This window comes from Scyliorhinus canicula, chromosome 10 (genome assembly GCF_902713615.1).
Source record: "Scyliorhinus canicula chromosome 10, sScyCan1.1, whole genome shotgun sequence".
Classification (NCBI taxonomy): domain Eukaryota; kingdom Metazoa; phylum Chordata; class Chondrichthyes; order Carcharhiniformes; family Scyliorhinidae; genus Scyliorhinus; species Scyliorhinus canicula.
Genome location: NC_052155.1, coordinates 51,597,643 through 51,612,366, shown reverse-complemented (window position 1 = coordinate 51,612,366; position 14,724 = coordinate 51,597,643). Strand labels below are relative to the sequence as shown.

General features: G+C 48.5%; 1 protein-coding gene across 3 annotated transcripts in view; it reads right to left on the bottom strand.

Moving 5' to 3' along the window:
• The window catches only part of kif9 (kinesin family member 9), a 200,068-nt gene that overhangs the window by 61,931 nt on the left and 123,413 nt on the right, over nt 1-14,724 (bottom strand). For 2 of the 3 annotated variants that reach the window (XM_038808916.1, XM_038808917.1), the window contains exons 13-14: nt 13,115-13,170; nt 8,580-8,670 (exon numbers count right to left, since the gene is read on the bottom strand). In XM_038808916.1, coding sequence (XP_038664844.1) covers nt 8,580-8,670; nt 13,115-13,170 — 147 coding nt within the window. Of the gene's footprint in view, nt 1-8,579; nt 8,671-13,114; nt 13,171-13,425; nt 13,603-14,724 lie in introns of those variants that run through there. The other variant, XM_038808918.1, reaches the window with a different exon arrangement.

The following is a 14,724-nucleotide window of genomic DNA, read 5'->3' as shown; positions in this document are numbered from 1 at the left end:
AGTGAAGGCAAGCATCCAGCAGAGGGCAGCAGAGCAGAGCTACTGATCAGCTGTTCTGGGGAAATTTGCATACGTGCAGTGCAGTCAGCCTAATTTGAAGGTGAACCTGCGAAGGAGACCCAAGGAGTTTGAGTGAAGGCAAGCATCCAGCAGAGGGCAGCAGAGCAGAGCTACTGATCAGCTGTTCTGGGGAAATTTGCATACGTGCAGTGCAGTCAGCCTAATTTGAAGGTGGTTTGTGGAGGGGCTGTTGTCAAGTGACAGTTAAACCTGAAACACTTCATCAGTGTTTCCCACCCTACCTCCTCCTCTAACCAAAAAAAAACCCACGGTTGTTGGGAAGCGGGAGCAGGGGCCTGTCGTGAAGGTGAGTGAGAGCCTTTAAATTTGCTTACCTTTCAGTGGCAGCAGGGTTTGAGGGAATATCAGGTAAGCTCTTCCTTTCTTTTTCTTTTTCTTGTTTTTTTTAAAATCTAGAGGTGATGTCAGGGAAGGCAGTACAATGCTCCTCCTGCAGAATGTTTGAGGTGAGGGACGCCGTCAGTGTCCCTGCTGATTTCATCTGTGGGAAGTGCACCCAACTCCAGCTCCTCAAAAACCGTGTTAGGGACCTGGAGCTTGAGCTGGATGAACTTCGGATCATTCGGGAGGCAGAGGGGGTCATAGATAGGAGCTTCAGGGAAGTAGTTACACCAAAGACTGGAGATAGATGGGTAACTGTAAGAGGGACTGGGAAGAAGCAGTCAGTGCAGGGACCCCCTGCGGTCGTTCCCCTGAGTAACAAGTATACCGTTTTGGATACTTGTGGGGGGGGGGGACTTACCAGGGGTAAGCCATGGGGTACGGGCCTCTGGCACGGAGTCTGTCCCTGTTGCTCAGAAGGGAAGGGGGGAAAGGAGTAGAACATTAGTAATTGGGGACTCAATAGTCAGGGGCACAGATAGGAGATTTTGTGGGAGTGAGAGAGACTCACGTTTGGTATGTTGCCTCCCAGGTGCAAGGGTACGTGATGTCTCGGATCGTGTTTTCCGGGTCCTTAAGGGGGAGGGGGAGCAGCCCCAAGTCGTAGTCCACATTGGCACCAACGACATAGGTAGGAAAGGGGACAAGGATGTCAGGCAGGCCTTTAGGGAGCTAGGATGGAAGCTCAGAGCGAGAACAAACAGAGTTGTTATCTCTGGGTTGTTGCCCGTGCCACGTGATAGTGAGATGAGGAATAGGGAGAGAGAGCAATTAAACACGTAGCTACAGGGATGGTGCAGGCGGGAGGGATTCAGATTTCTGGATAACTGGGGCTCTTTCTGGGGAAGGTGGGACCTCTATAGACAGGATGGTCTACATATGAACCTGAGGGGCACCAATATCCTGGGGGGGAGATTTGTTAGTGCTCTTTGGGGGGGTTTAAACTAATTCAGCAGGGGCATGGGAACCTGGATTGTAGTTTTGGGGTACGGGAGATTGAGAGTATAGAGGTCAGGAGCACAGATTTGACTTCGCAGGAGGGTGCCAGTGTTCAGGTAGGTGGTTTGAAGTGTGTCTACTTCAATGCCAGGAGTATACGAAATAAGGTAGGGGAACTGGCAGCATGGGTAGGTACCTGGGACTTCGATGTTGTGGCCATTTCAGAGACATGGATAGAGCAGGGACAGGAATGGTTGTTGCAGGTTCCGGGGTTTAGTAAGCTCAGAAAAGGGGGCAAAAGAGGGGGAGGTGTGGCGCTGCTAGTCGAGGACAGTATTACGGTGGCGGAAAGGATGCTAGATGGGGACTCTTCTTCCGAGGTAGTATGGGCTGAGGTTAGAAACAGGAAAGGAGAGGTCACCCTGTTGGGAGTTTTCTATAGGCCACCTAATAGTTCTAGGGATGTAGAGGAAAGGATGGCGAAGATGATTCTGGAAAAGAGCGAAAGTAACAGGGTAGTTGTTATGGGAGACTTTAACTTTCCAAATATTGACTGGAAAAGATATAGTTCGAGTACATTAGATGGGTCGTTCTTTGTACAATGTGTGCAGGAGGGTTTCCTGACACAATATGTTGACAGGCCAACAAGAGGCGAGGCCACATTGGATTTGGTTTTGGGTAATGAACCAGGCCAGGTGTTAGATCTGGAGGTAGGTGAGCACTTTGGAAACAGTGACCACAATTCGGTGACCTTTACGTTAGTGATGGAAAGGGATAAGTATACCCCGCAGGGCAAGAGTTATAGCTGGGGGAAGGGCAATTATGATGCCATTAGACATGGCTTAGGATGTGTAGGTTGGAGAAGTAGGCTGCAAGGGTTGGGCACACTGGATATGTGGAGCTTGTTCAAGGAACAGCTATTGCATGTTCTTGATAAGTACGTGCCAGTCAGGCAGGGAGGAAGGGGTCGAGCGAGGGAACTGTGGTTTACCAAAGAAGTGGAATCTCTTGTTAAGAGGAAGAAGGAGACCTATGTGAAGATGAGGCGTGAAGTTTCAGTTGGGGCGCTTGATAGTTACAAGGAAGCGAGGAAGGATCTAAAGAGAGAGCTAAGACGAGCAAGGAGGGGACATGAGAAGTCTTTGGCAGGTAGGATCAAGGAAAACCCAAAAGCTTTCTATAGGTATGTCAGGAATAAAAGAATGACTAGGGTAAGAGTAGGGCCAGTCAAGGACAGTGGTGGGAAGTTGTGTGTGGAGGCTGAGGAGATAAGCGAGATACTAAATGAGTACTTTTCGTCAGTATTCACTCAGGAAAAAGATAATGTTGTGGAGGAGAATGCTGAGACCCAGGCTATTAGAATAGATTGCATTGAGGTGCGTAGGGAAGAAGTGTTGGCAATTCTGGACAAGGTGAAAATAGATAAGTCCCCGGGGCCTGATGGGATTTATCCTAGGATTCTTTGGGAAGCCAGGGAAGAGATTGCTGAGCCTTTGGCTTTGATTTTTATGTCATCATTGGCTACAGGAATAGTGCCAGAGGACTGGAGGATAGCAAATGTGGTCCCTTTGTTCAAGAAGGGGAGTAGAGATAACCCCGGTAACTATAGGCCGGTGAGCCTAACGTCTGTGGTGGGTAAAGTCTTGGAGAGGATTATAAAAGATACGATTTATAATCATCTAGATAGGAATAATATGATTAGGGATAGTCAGCATGGTTTTGTGAAGGGTAGGTCATGCCTCACAAACCTTATCGAGTTCTTTGAGAAGGTGACTGAACAGGTTGACGAGGGTAGAGCAGTTGATGTGGTGTATATGGATTTCAGTAAAGCGTTTGATAAGGTTCCCCACGGTCGGCTATTACAGAAAATACGGAGGCTGGGGATTGAGGGTGATTTAGAGATGTGGATCAGAAATTGGCTAGTTGAAAGAAGACAGAGTGGTAGTTGATGGGAAATGTTCAGAATGGAGTTCAGTTACGAGTGGCGTACCACAAGGATCTGTTCTGGGGCCGTTGCTGTTTGTCATTTTTATAAGTGTGAGGTGATTCACTTTGGAAAGAATAACAGGAATGCGGAATATTTGGCTAATGGTAAAATTCTTAGTAGTGTGGATGAGCAGAGGGATCTCGGTGTCCATGTACATAGATCCCTGAAAGTTGCCACCCAGGTTGATAGGGTTGTGAAGAAGGCCTATGGTGTGTTGGCCTTTATTGGTAAAGGGATTGAGTTCCGGAGTCATGAGGTCATGTTGCAGTTGTACAAAACTCTAGTACGGCCGCATTTGGAGTATTGCGTACAGTTCTGGTCGCCTCATTATAGGAAGGACGTGGAAGCTTTGGAACGGGTGCAGAGGAGATTTACCAGGATGTTGCCTGGTATGGAGGGAAAATCTTATGAGGAAAGGCTTATGGACTTGGGGTTGTTTTCGTTAGAGAGAAGAAGGTTAAGAGGTGACTTAATAGAGGCATACAAAATGATCAGAGGGTTAGATAGGGTGGACAGCGAGAGCCTTCTCCCGCGGATGGAGGTGGCTAGCACGAGGGGACATAGCCTTAAATTGAGGGGTAATAGATATAGGACAGAGGTCAGAGGTGGATTTTTTACGCAAAGAGTGGTGAAGCCGTGGAATGCCCTACCTGCAACAGTAGTGAACTCGCCAACATTGAGGGCATTTAAAAGTTTATTGGATAAGCATATGGATGATAAGGGCATAGTGTAGGTTAGATGGCCTTTAGTTTTTTTCCATGTCGGTGCAACATCGAGGGCCGAAGGGCCTGTACTGCGCTGTATCGTTCTATGTTCTAATTCCACATATCACCACCTTTTCTGGCAACATTCTTCCCAAACTACATAATTCCTCATCTCTTACCATTAAAGATTGACTAGCCCCTGTATCTCTTAAAATTGTGACTTCTTTACCTGCTCCACATGAGTAAACTTTACCCACACAAGTGAATTCTTTAAAGACATCTGGCACCTTCTTAACAATTACTTATTGAACAGGCTGTACAATCATTTGCACCTCCTTCGCTTCCCTTGGTCTTTCCTTTCCCACTCTAACAAACCCCACTGTCTTATTCTGTTTTACCACATCAGCCTTCCCAGTGCTTTTCTCCAACCACCAACACTGTGACTTTACATGGCCTAGTTTATTACAGTGAAAACATTTGAAACTTTTCAATTCTTTTCCACCCTCCTGGATTTCTTTTTTGATCTGAGGTACACTCTCCTTATTATCTCCCATCAGATCACCTTTACCGTTACCACTTGAGTATTTCTCATGTCCTCAGTTTCTACCCCTCACCGGCTGAAACTGATGTCGGAAACCAATCTTTGATTTATGAACTGATTCATAATCCTCTGCCATTTCTGCTGCTAATCTTGCAGTTTTAACCCTCTGTTCTTCCACATGAGTTCTCACTAAATCAGGAATTGAATTTTCAAACTCCTCCAAAAGTATAATTTCTCAAAAGCTTCATACGTTTGGTCTATTTTCAAAGCCCTTATCCACCTATCAAAATTACTCTGTTTGAGCCTATTCATGAGATGTCCTCATTGTTGCAGGGCCAATAGACAGCCTGCTGGGCCCTGTGCCTACACTTCTCAATGCCAAGGTGTCCCTTGTGTATCTGCGTGAGCACCAAGCTCTGGAGGCTGTAAGGAATGCGATGCGATCAAATTACAGAAGGATCCCCTCGACAATTCAGGTCATCCTTTATGTTATAGTACTGGGGGCATTGCCCCTTCTGCCAGCCATCCATGCGGTGTTGTATAACCTGCTGCAGCAGAGAGTCCTTGGCAGTCTCTTCTCGAATTTTGCCAATTCGTTCGTCGGATGACGGGAGGGTGCTGGCACACAGTTTCACCTGCGCCTCCATGTCGTGCATGAGGTTTACCTGCTCATATGGCGAAATTATGGCAATGGATAGGGCATCCGTGATGATCTGCTCCTTCCCAGGTGTGTAAACCAGTTCAAAATCATACCTGTGGAGTCGAAGGAGAATGCGCTGGAGCCTGGGTGTCATGTCATTTAAGTTCTTGTATATAATGTGCACTAGGGGTCTGTGGTCCGTCTCTACTGTAAAGGTCGGGAGACCATACACATAATCGTGGAATTTCACAATGCCAGTGAGCAGGCCCAGGCATTCTTTCTTGATTTGAGCATAGTGTTGCTCAGTGAGGGTCATGGCCCAGGACGCATAGGCCACTGGAGCCCAGGACAAGGTGTCGTCCTTCTGCAGGAGCACCGCCCCAATGCCATCCTGGCTGGCGTCTGTGGAGATCTTGGTCTCCTTTGCTGCGTCAAAGAAGGCTAGAACAGGAGCGGTGGTTAGCTTAGCTTTCAACTCAAGCCACTCTTCTTGATGTGCGGGCAGCCACTGGAAAGTGGTGGACTTTTTCACAAGGTGTCTGAGGGCCGTGGTGCGTGATGCAAGATTGGGGATGGTGAACTTTCCCCAGAAAGTTCACCATCCCCAAGACGTGGAGGACCGCCTTCTTGTCCTCTGGAGTCTTCATCGTGTCGATTGCCTGGACTTTGTCTGAGTCTGGCTGCACGCCCTGCTGGGAGATCGGGTCGCCCAGAAACTTAATTGACGGCCTGCCAAAGGAGCATTTGGTTTCATTGAGCTTCAGGCCGTTGGCATGTATGCGCCTGAAGACTTGCTGCAGGCGGGCAATATGTTCCTCCGGGGTCGTGGACCAGATGATGACGTCATCAATATAGGCCCATACACGGTCAATGCCATCGAGCATTTGCTCCATTATTCAATGAAAGATTTCGGAGGCCGACACAATGCCAAATGGCATTCGGCTGTAGCAATATCTCCCGAAGGGAGTGTTAAATGTGGAAAGCTCCCTGCTGGACTCGTCCAGCTGTATCTGCCAGAAGCCCTCGATGTATCCAGCTTTGTAAAGTATTTGGCATGCGCCATTTCGCTCATCAGCTCCACCCGCTTCGGGATCGGATAGTGTTCCCTCATAATTTTGCGATTCAGATCCTTGGGATCGATGCAAATGCGCAGTTCTCCAGAGGGCTTCTTGATGCAGACCATCGAGCTGACCCAGTCAGTTGGTTCCGTCACCTTGGATATTATTCCTTGATCCTGGAGATCCTGCAGCTACGCCTTCAGACGGTCTTTGAGGGGCGCCAGCACCCGGGCAGTGCATGGATGACAGGCATGGCATCAGGCCTGAGCAGAATTTTATAGCGGTCGGGCAGCATGCCCATCCCACTGAACACATCCGGGTATTGCAGTAGGAACTCCTCAATGTCGGCTTGCAGAGTGTTGTTAGCTGAGGACATGACATGTACACGCTGAACTAGATGATGGAGCTTGTACGCTCGGGCACCCAGCAGAGAAGCCTTGCCGGGCTGGACGATCTCAAACCGCAAAGTGGCCTTGATGGCCTTGTTGGATACATGCAGGTGACAGGACCCTAGTGCTGTGATGGCATTCCCATTGTAGTCGAGTAACTGGCAGGCCAGTGGAAGAATGGTAGGCTGCCTCTGAATGCGAGCCAGATCTGCTTGGGATATTAGGTTGGCCGAAGCACCGGTGTCCAGCTTGAACCGGATGCTACAATTGTTGACCTGTACTGTGGCATGCCACTCGTCCGCACAATCCAATTTAAGGATGGGCGTGTGTGTTGGTGAATGTGAGGAGGCCTTGTCATGCATGGTGATGATGCCCACTCGATACGGGGACTCCAGGCAGTCGTCCTCTGGATTGGTGATGGGATCCGGAATATCGCCTGCCTCTCGCAGGGCATTGCTGTTTTAAATGGGCGGTGCTGCAGCTGGGGCAGGTCATCACGTCGATGTTGTGACGTTCGGCGAGTCGTCGCGCCTGCGCAGTGCAGTCAGTCGCCACTCGCACCTGCGTAGTGTAGTCTTCGGCCACTTTGTTTTCCCAACCCTGATGCGCATGCGTGGGACCCCTGGAAAAGCACGCGAAATGGCTGCCTTCATCGATGCTCAGGCGCCGCATTCGGGCGATGGCCTGTACACTTTCAGCCTCATCCTGCTCTGCCGACTTCAGGCGGGCGTAGCGACTTTTCGCCAGTTCGCGGACTTTGCATGTCTCGATGGCCATTGGCAGGGTCATGTTTTTTATTTTTAGGAGCTGCTCCCGCAGGGCATTGGAGTGGATGCAAAACACAATCTGATCCATGATAAGGGAGTCAGCGGTGTCTCCGTAGTTGCAGGATTGCACTAGAATGCGAAGCTGAGTAAGAAAAGACTGAAAAGGCTCGTCCTTACCCTGAAGGCGCTGCTGGAATACATAACGCTCAAAGCTTTCGTTTATCTTGACCTCGCAGTGACTGTCGAATTGGGCGAGGATAGTCTGGAACTTGGCCTTGTCCTCACTGTCGGAGAAGTTGAGCGAATTGAAGATTTGGATGGGCTGGTCCCCCGGAGTAGACAGCAGCAGGGTGATTTTTCGCGCATCGGAGGCACTTTTGAGGCCCGAGGCCTTTGAGGCCTTTTCCATGCCACAGGAAGGCAGTTGCTGGTCTTCAGAGAATTTTCGAAGGTAAATTACTTACCCTGGGGTAACACGGATTGCACACGATGCAATTAACTGATCAAGTATACACCAAACGTAGGCGTTGGTTCAATATGAGATTTATTGAACTCTAGTAACAGCTGCCTGTGGGTTGACTCTCTACTACCCTAAGTAACTAAAGCTAACTATCTAGATCAGGCTAGCTCTGATCCACATGTAGGAGGTGTTGAATGATTTGTACACCCTGACAATCATTATAGCTATCACCAGTGGAAAGAGGCAGAGTGCTGATGCCTCGTGTGTTTTATAGGTGGAAGCCCCGCTCTGGTGTCCCGTCTTGTGATTCGTCATGTTCTGTTCTGCACGTTGATTGACTCACCTGGGTGTCTCTCACTGCGTGTTTTTACCTCATGATGTGCACGGGTGCATATTATGACAAATGCTATCGGAATAACTGCCCATTTACCTATATAACAAACTATACATTAAAGCAATTAATGTGTGATATTATGAGGAACATGATAAAGCTATTAAAAATAATTTAACACAAATTCTGATTTTGGATGTAAACCATCCCTCTTCTCCCTCACCTGATATCCATGTAGTTGTGCAAATATCTCCCTAATGAAAATAAGATCACGTGATCTCTCAGGTTTCCTCACACTCACCGGTTCAGGGGTATAGCTGGTTGCTTTATTTGTTTTATCAATTAGAATGTACTTCTTCCGTAATGCAGTCTCTATTTCTTGCCCTTGTTCCCTTGGTGTGAAAGAAAATAAAAAGTAAAACAAAAGTCAGGATTTTGACTGAATTTTGCCAAGAACTATAAAATAGAGGTGGCGACAAAGACAGCAGTGTAGAAATAGAAGCTCAAACAGCAACAGAGGCTGAAACGACAGCATGGACAGAGGCAGCATAGAGGCCGAGATAGAATCAGTAACAGAATTAATCTGTTTGGGTTTCCTCTGGGTGCTCCAGTTTCCTCCCACAGTCCAAAGGCAGGTTACGTGAGGGGTTAGGGGGATTGGGCAGGGGTGTGGGCCAAGGTAGGGTACTCATTCAGAGGGTTGGTTCAGACTCGATGGGCCAAATGGCCTCCTTCTGCACTGTAGGAGTTCTATGATTCTAACAGGGACAGAAATAGAGAGAGGCAGCAGCAGAAGCAGAGGCAGCCGCAAAAGCAGACAGTAGCAGAGATAGTAGCATGGAGACAGGCAGGAATAGATATGGTTGCCAACTGTGAGTTAAACGTATACCTGGAGGTTTCATCCATGATTTGCTCACACTCTTGCCATTAGTTTTTTTTTTATAAATGTTTTTATTCAGTTTTCATATTTTATATTGAACAAATTACAAATTGTTAGGAGAGAAAAAAAAAACAAACACGCAAAAATTAACATACATATTTACAGGCAAGCATCTTCGTAGTAGTAACTGCGCCCCCCCCCCCCCCCCCCCCCTCAACATGTTTATTTAGTTTGGTTTTGGGCCTTAGCTAGCCATCGAACCCCCGTAACGAACCTGTAGCCCCCCCCCCTCCCGCTACCTTCCCCCGACTATTCTTCCTCTTGTACATTGGCCACAAATAGGTCCCGGAACAGTTGCATGAATGGCTCCCACGTTCTGTGGAAGCCGTCGTCCGACCCTCGGATGGCAAATTTGATTTTCTCCATTTGGAGAGATTCCGAGAGGTCGGACAGCCAGTCCGCAGCTCTGGGCGGTGCTGCTGACCGCCAGCCAAACAGGATTCTACGGCGGGCGATCAGGGAGGCAAAGGCAAGGGCGTCCGCCCTCCTCCCCAGGAATAGATCTGGCTGTTCTGAAACCCCGAAGACCGCCACTATCGGGCATGGCTCCACCCTCACTCCCACCACTTTGGACATAACCTCGAAGAAGGCTGTCCAGTACTCCACGAGTCTGGGGCAAGACCAGAACATGTGGGCGTGGTTGGCCGGGCCTCTTTGGCACCGTTCACATCTGTCTTCCACCTCCGGGAAGAACCTACTCATACGGGTTCTTGTTAAGTGGGCTCTATGTACCACTTTTAGTTGCGTCAGGCTGAGCCTTGCGCACGTGGAGGTGGAGTTGACCCTATGCAGTGCTTCGCTCCAGAGTCCCCACCCTATCTCCATCCCCAGGTCATCCTCCCATTTCCTCCTTGTTGCGTCCAGTACGGTGTCGTCCCTATCTACCAGTCGGTCATACATGTCACTACAGTTCCCTTTCTCTAGGATACTTGCGTCCAGTAGGTCTTCCAGTAGTGTCTGTCGTGGCGGTTGTGGGTACGTCCTTGTCTCCTTTCGTAGGAAGTTTTTGAGCTGCAGGTACCGTAGCTCGTTCCCTCCAGCTAGCTGAAATTTCTCTGTCAGTTCGTCCAGTGTTGCGATCCTGTCGTCCGTGTATGGGTCCCTGACTGTCAGTGTCCCCCCGTCCTGCCTCCACCTTTTGAAGGTGGCGTCAGTCAGTGCTGGTGTGAACCTATGGTTGTTGCAGATGGGAGCCCTGTTCGACATTTTGGTCAGGCCAAGTTGCTGCCGCAGTTGGTTCCAGGATTGGAGGGTGGCTGTCACCACTGGGCTGCTGGAGTGTTTTTTGGGTGGGGATGGGAGTGCTGCCGTGGCGAGGGCCCGGAGGGAGGTTCCCATGCAGGAGGCCTCCTCCGCACGCACCCACTCAGCTTCTGGCTCCTGGATCCATCCCCTTACTCGCTCGGCTGTTGCTGCCCAGTGGTAGAATTGTAGATTCGGGAGGGCTAACCCTCCCCTGGTTTTTGTTTTTTGTAAGACCTTCTTTGGGATCCTAGCATTTTTACCCCCCCATACGAACGCCATGATGAGTTTGTCCAGCGCTTTGAAAAAGGCCTTGGGGATGTAGATCGGAATGGATCTAAACAGGAAGAGGAACCTGGGCAGTACGTTCATTTTGATCGTCTGAACTCTCCCCGCGAGGGAGAGCGGGAGTGTGTTCCATCTTTGCAGGTCCTTTTTAACTTCCTCCGTCAGGCTGGTGAGGTTCCATTTGTGGATCCCTTTCCAGTCATGGGCTATTTGGATCCCCAGGTAGCGGAATTTATGTCGGGCTTGTTTGAACGGCAGCCCCTTTAGTGCTGCCCCCCCCCCCCTTGCGGGTGTACTGGGAAGATCTCACTTTTGCTCATGTTGAGTTTGTAGCCCGAGAAGGCTCCAAACTCTTTCAGGAGCGCGATGATTCCGTCCATGCTGCTTTGTGGGTCCGAGATATAGAGGAGCAGATCATCCGCATAGAGTGAGACTCTGTGCTCTCTACCTCTCTTGCCATTAGTTGGTCAACATATCTATCTTTGTTACACACTGCCTTCCTATGCCAATTGGAAAGCAAGAAGACTTACTACCCAACTGGATGACGCTTGATTGTTTTTGTTCCTCCCATTTTTACTAGGCTTGACATGAGCTTCCTCTGCCGTGGGTAAAATAGTGGCAGGGTTGAGATGAGCCTTAATTGGCTGCCAGCAGCGCCCTACTCCCAGTAAAATTTCACACAGGTCAGATGCAGATGACGAGAAACCCACATGCTGCATTTGAAGCCTCCTCCAACTTCAAACCTACTGATAGGATAGCTAAAATCTAGCCCATCAAATTAGTTTTTTTTTAAAATAATTTTTATTGAAATTTTTACAAAATATAAACATCTTAACTCTATTAACAAACAACCGCAGTAACACCCCAAGAACAATACCCCCCCCCAACTTCAAGAGCAACTTCAAACAAAAGGAAAAAGGAAAAGAAAACAAAAAAAACACCCAAACAACAAAAGGGAAAGAGATAGCACCCGCCACATCCCACAGACCCATGTACACAGTTCTTCCTCCCCCCATTCCAGACCCCCCCCCCCCCTCCCCTGCCCCCCCCGCCCCCCCCTCCCGCCCCCCCCCCCCCTGCCCCCACACCCCTCTCTCCCCCCCCCCCCCCCCTATTTCCCTACCGTTCCGCCAGGAAGTCCAGGAAAGGCTGCCACCGCCTGAAAAACCCTTGTACTGATCCCCTCAGGGCAAATTTCACCCTCTCCAATTTAATGAACCCCGCCATATCATTGATCCAGGACTCCACGCTTGGGGGCCTCGCATCGTTCCACTGGAGCAAGATCCTCCGCCGGGCTACTAGGGACACAAAGGCCAGAACCCCAGCCTCTATCGCCTCCTGCACTCCCGGCTCCACTGCCACCCCAAAAATTGCGAGTCCCCAACCTGGCCCATCAAATTAGTTAACGATAGGGTGGCATGGTGATACAGTGGATAGCACTGCTGTCTTACGACGCTGAGGACCGGGTTCGATCCCGGGGCCAGTCACTGCCCGTATGGAGTTTGCATATTCTTCCCGTATCTGCGTGGGCCTCACCCCCACAACCCAAACGCAGGGTAGGTGGATTGGTCCTTAATTGGAAAAAATAATAATTGGGTACTCTAAATTTATTTTTTAAATGTTAGTTAACTATGATTTGACTTTGACAAGGTGTGTTTTGAAATAATAAAGTATTTTTAAAGCACAGTCACTGTAAACAAAGGAAATTATTGAGCTGGAAGTGCTTGATTATAGATGATGTGGAGATGCCGGCATTGGACTGGGGTGCGCACAGTGAGAAGTCTTACACCAGGTTAAAGTCCAACAGGTTTGTTTCAAATCACTAGCTTTCGGAGCACTGCTCCTGAGAAAGCACTGCTTTCGGAGCACTGCATCTGAGGAAGGAGCAGTGCTCCGAAAGCTATTGATTCGAAACAAACCTGTTCGACTTTAACCTGGTGTTGTAAGATTTCTTACTGTACAGTATAGAGGGGACTTTATTCTTAACTTGTGCTGTACCTGCCCTAGTACCCTTTGTTTGGACAGTGTAAAGGAAACTTTATATCTAAACATATACCACCTGACTTAGGGGTGCTTGATAGGGTAATGTACAGAGAGCTTTACCTTATCCGTATCTGACCCGAGTGTTTGAATGGGATAGGACTAAGGGAGTACCTGGTCTGGGAGTATCTGATGGGCAAAGTAGAGAAGCTTCACTCTGTATCCAACCCTGCATTGCAAATGTTTGATGGAGCAGCATAGAGGGGGCTTTGCCCAGTTTCTATCCTGTGCTGTAGCTACCCTGGGAGTGTTTGATAGCCAAGAAATCACTGCGACTTATTGAAAACATAATTATTAGGACAAAAGGAGCATACATCAACACTTACTGCAAAATTATCTTGAACTGCGCAAAGGACTCGCGGAGTTGCCTGAGATTTGTGATCTTTTAAAATAAAATTGATCAGACTGTTAGTTTGAAATTAATCGTCATGCACAAACACTCAATAATTTAATTAAATGTTGTAATTTAATTGCCTGGCCCAAACTTTTAAAAAACATTTTTAATACAGAGGAAATCTGTATTAAAGATGATGATTCATGCTGCGGTGGCCAACTCTGTGTTAAGCATTGCCTGGTATGGCTGAGGAGCCTCACTCTTGTTGGGCTGAGAAAGTACATGGTTCGCTGGCCTCTGTTTTCTCTGGGCCCTCTTCTTGTCCAGCTGAGCTTTTCCTTTCTGCTTGCATTTTCCAATACCCTTTCAAACAGTCAGCCTTCAGAGGTCATGGCAGTGAGCGACTGTCCCAATTCAAAAGCAAATGAAAGTAGAGAGAGTGCAGTACCCGTCAGAAATTGTGCTTTGGGAAAGGAAAAGCTAAAAGATGCAAAGTATAGAAGAGAGAAAGAAGGAACATGTTATTAGGACATTATTAAACTAAAGGACATGTTAAACAGTATAGCTCAATTAAAATTTCTTTGTACAAATTTATGGAGTATATGGAACAAATTGAATGATTTGCAGATGCAAGTTCAGCATGGATCATGGCCATTACTGAAATATGGCTACAAGGCGGTCATGCCTGGGAGCTATATTATCAGATCTACAGAAAAATAGGGATAACGGTAGTGCGAGGAATAGTTTTAAATGGCTGAAGATTAAGTTACTTCAATGATAAAAGAAGATATAATGAAATATTGCATATAGTCCCCATGGTAGCAGCTGTGAATTGTTGGGTTGCACAAATGCAGAGAACAAACAAGCATTTGGTAAAGGCAGAGTGATCTTTATGTATACCCAATACATTGTTTCCAATTAAGGGGCAATTTAGTGTGTTCAATCCACCTACCTGCACATCTTTGGGTTGTGGGGGCGAAACCCATGCAAACACAGGGAGAATGTGCAAACTCCACACGGATCGAACCTGGGACCTCGGCGCCGTGAGGCAGCACGGCTAACCCACTGTGCCACCGTGCTGCCCCAAAGTGATCTTTATAGGGAATTCGAAGTTTCATCCAGATTGGTACCAGCAGATCAGCACATCTCAGGGATGATGCGCGATCAATTGCATGAAAGACTCAGATTGGTACAACTGTGGCTTTATTACAGTCAGATGCGTGGCCTCCTGCTGCAGCTGGCGAAATGGCTGATCAGGAGAAGATCATGCATATTTATACGGCTCATTGTGGGCGGAGCTAGCTGGCAGGGGCTACCAGCGAACCTGTAGTGCAGTTCCTACCTAGGGAGGAAAATGGAAAGAGGGCAGGGGGGTTGTGAGGGAAGGGAATGGGGGTGGGGGAGGGAAATGCAGGGAGATTGGGAGAAGGGAGGTTGTTGAGCTTCGTCCTAGGAGAATCTGGAGACAATGAGGGTTTCCCGGTCCTCCTGGTATGTCAGATCTTCCATACTCCGGTTCCTACTTGGGCTCGTCTTCTCGCCCCTCCTGGACAGCCTCATCCTCCCCCACAGACGAGGTTGCATGTCCCTCCGCCTCCTCCT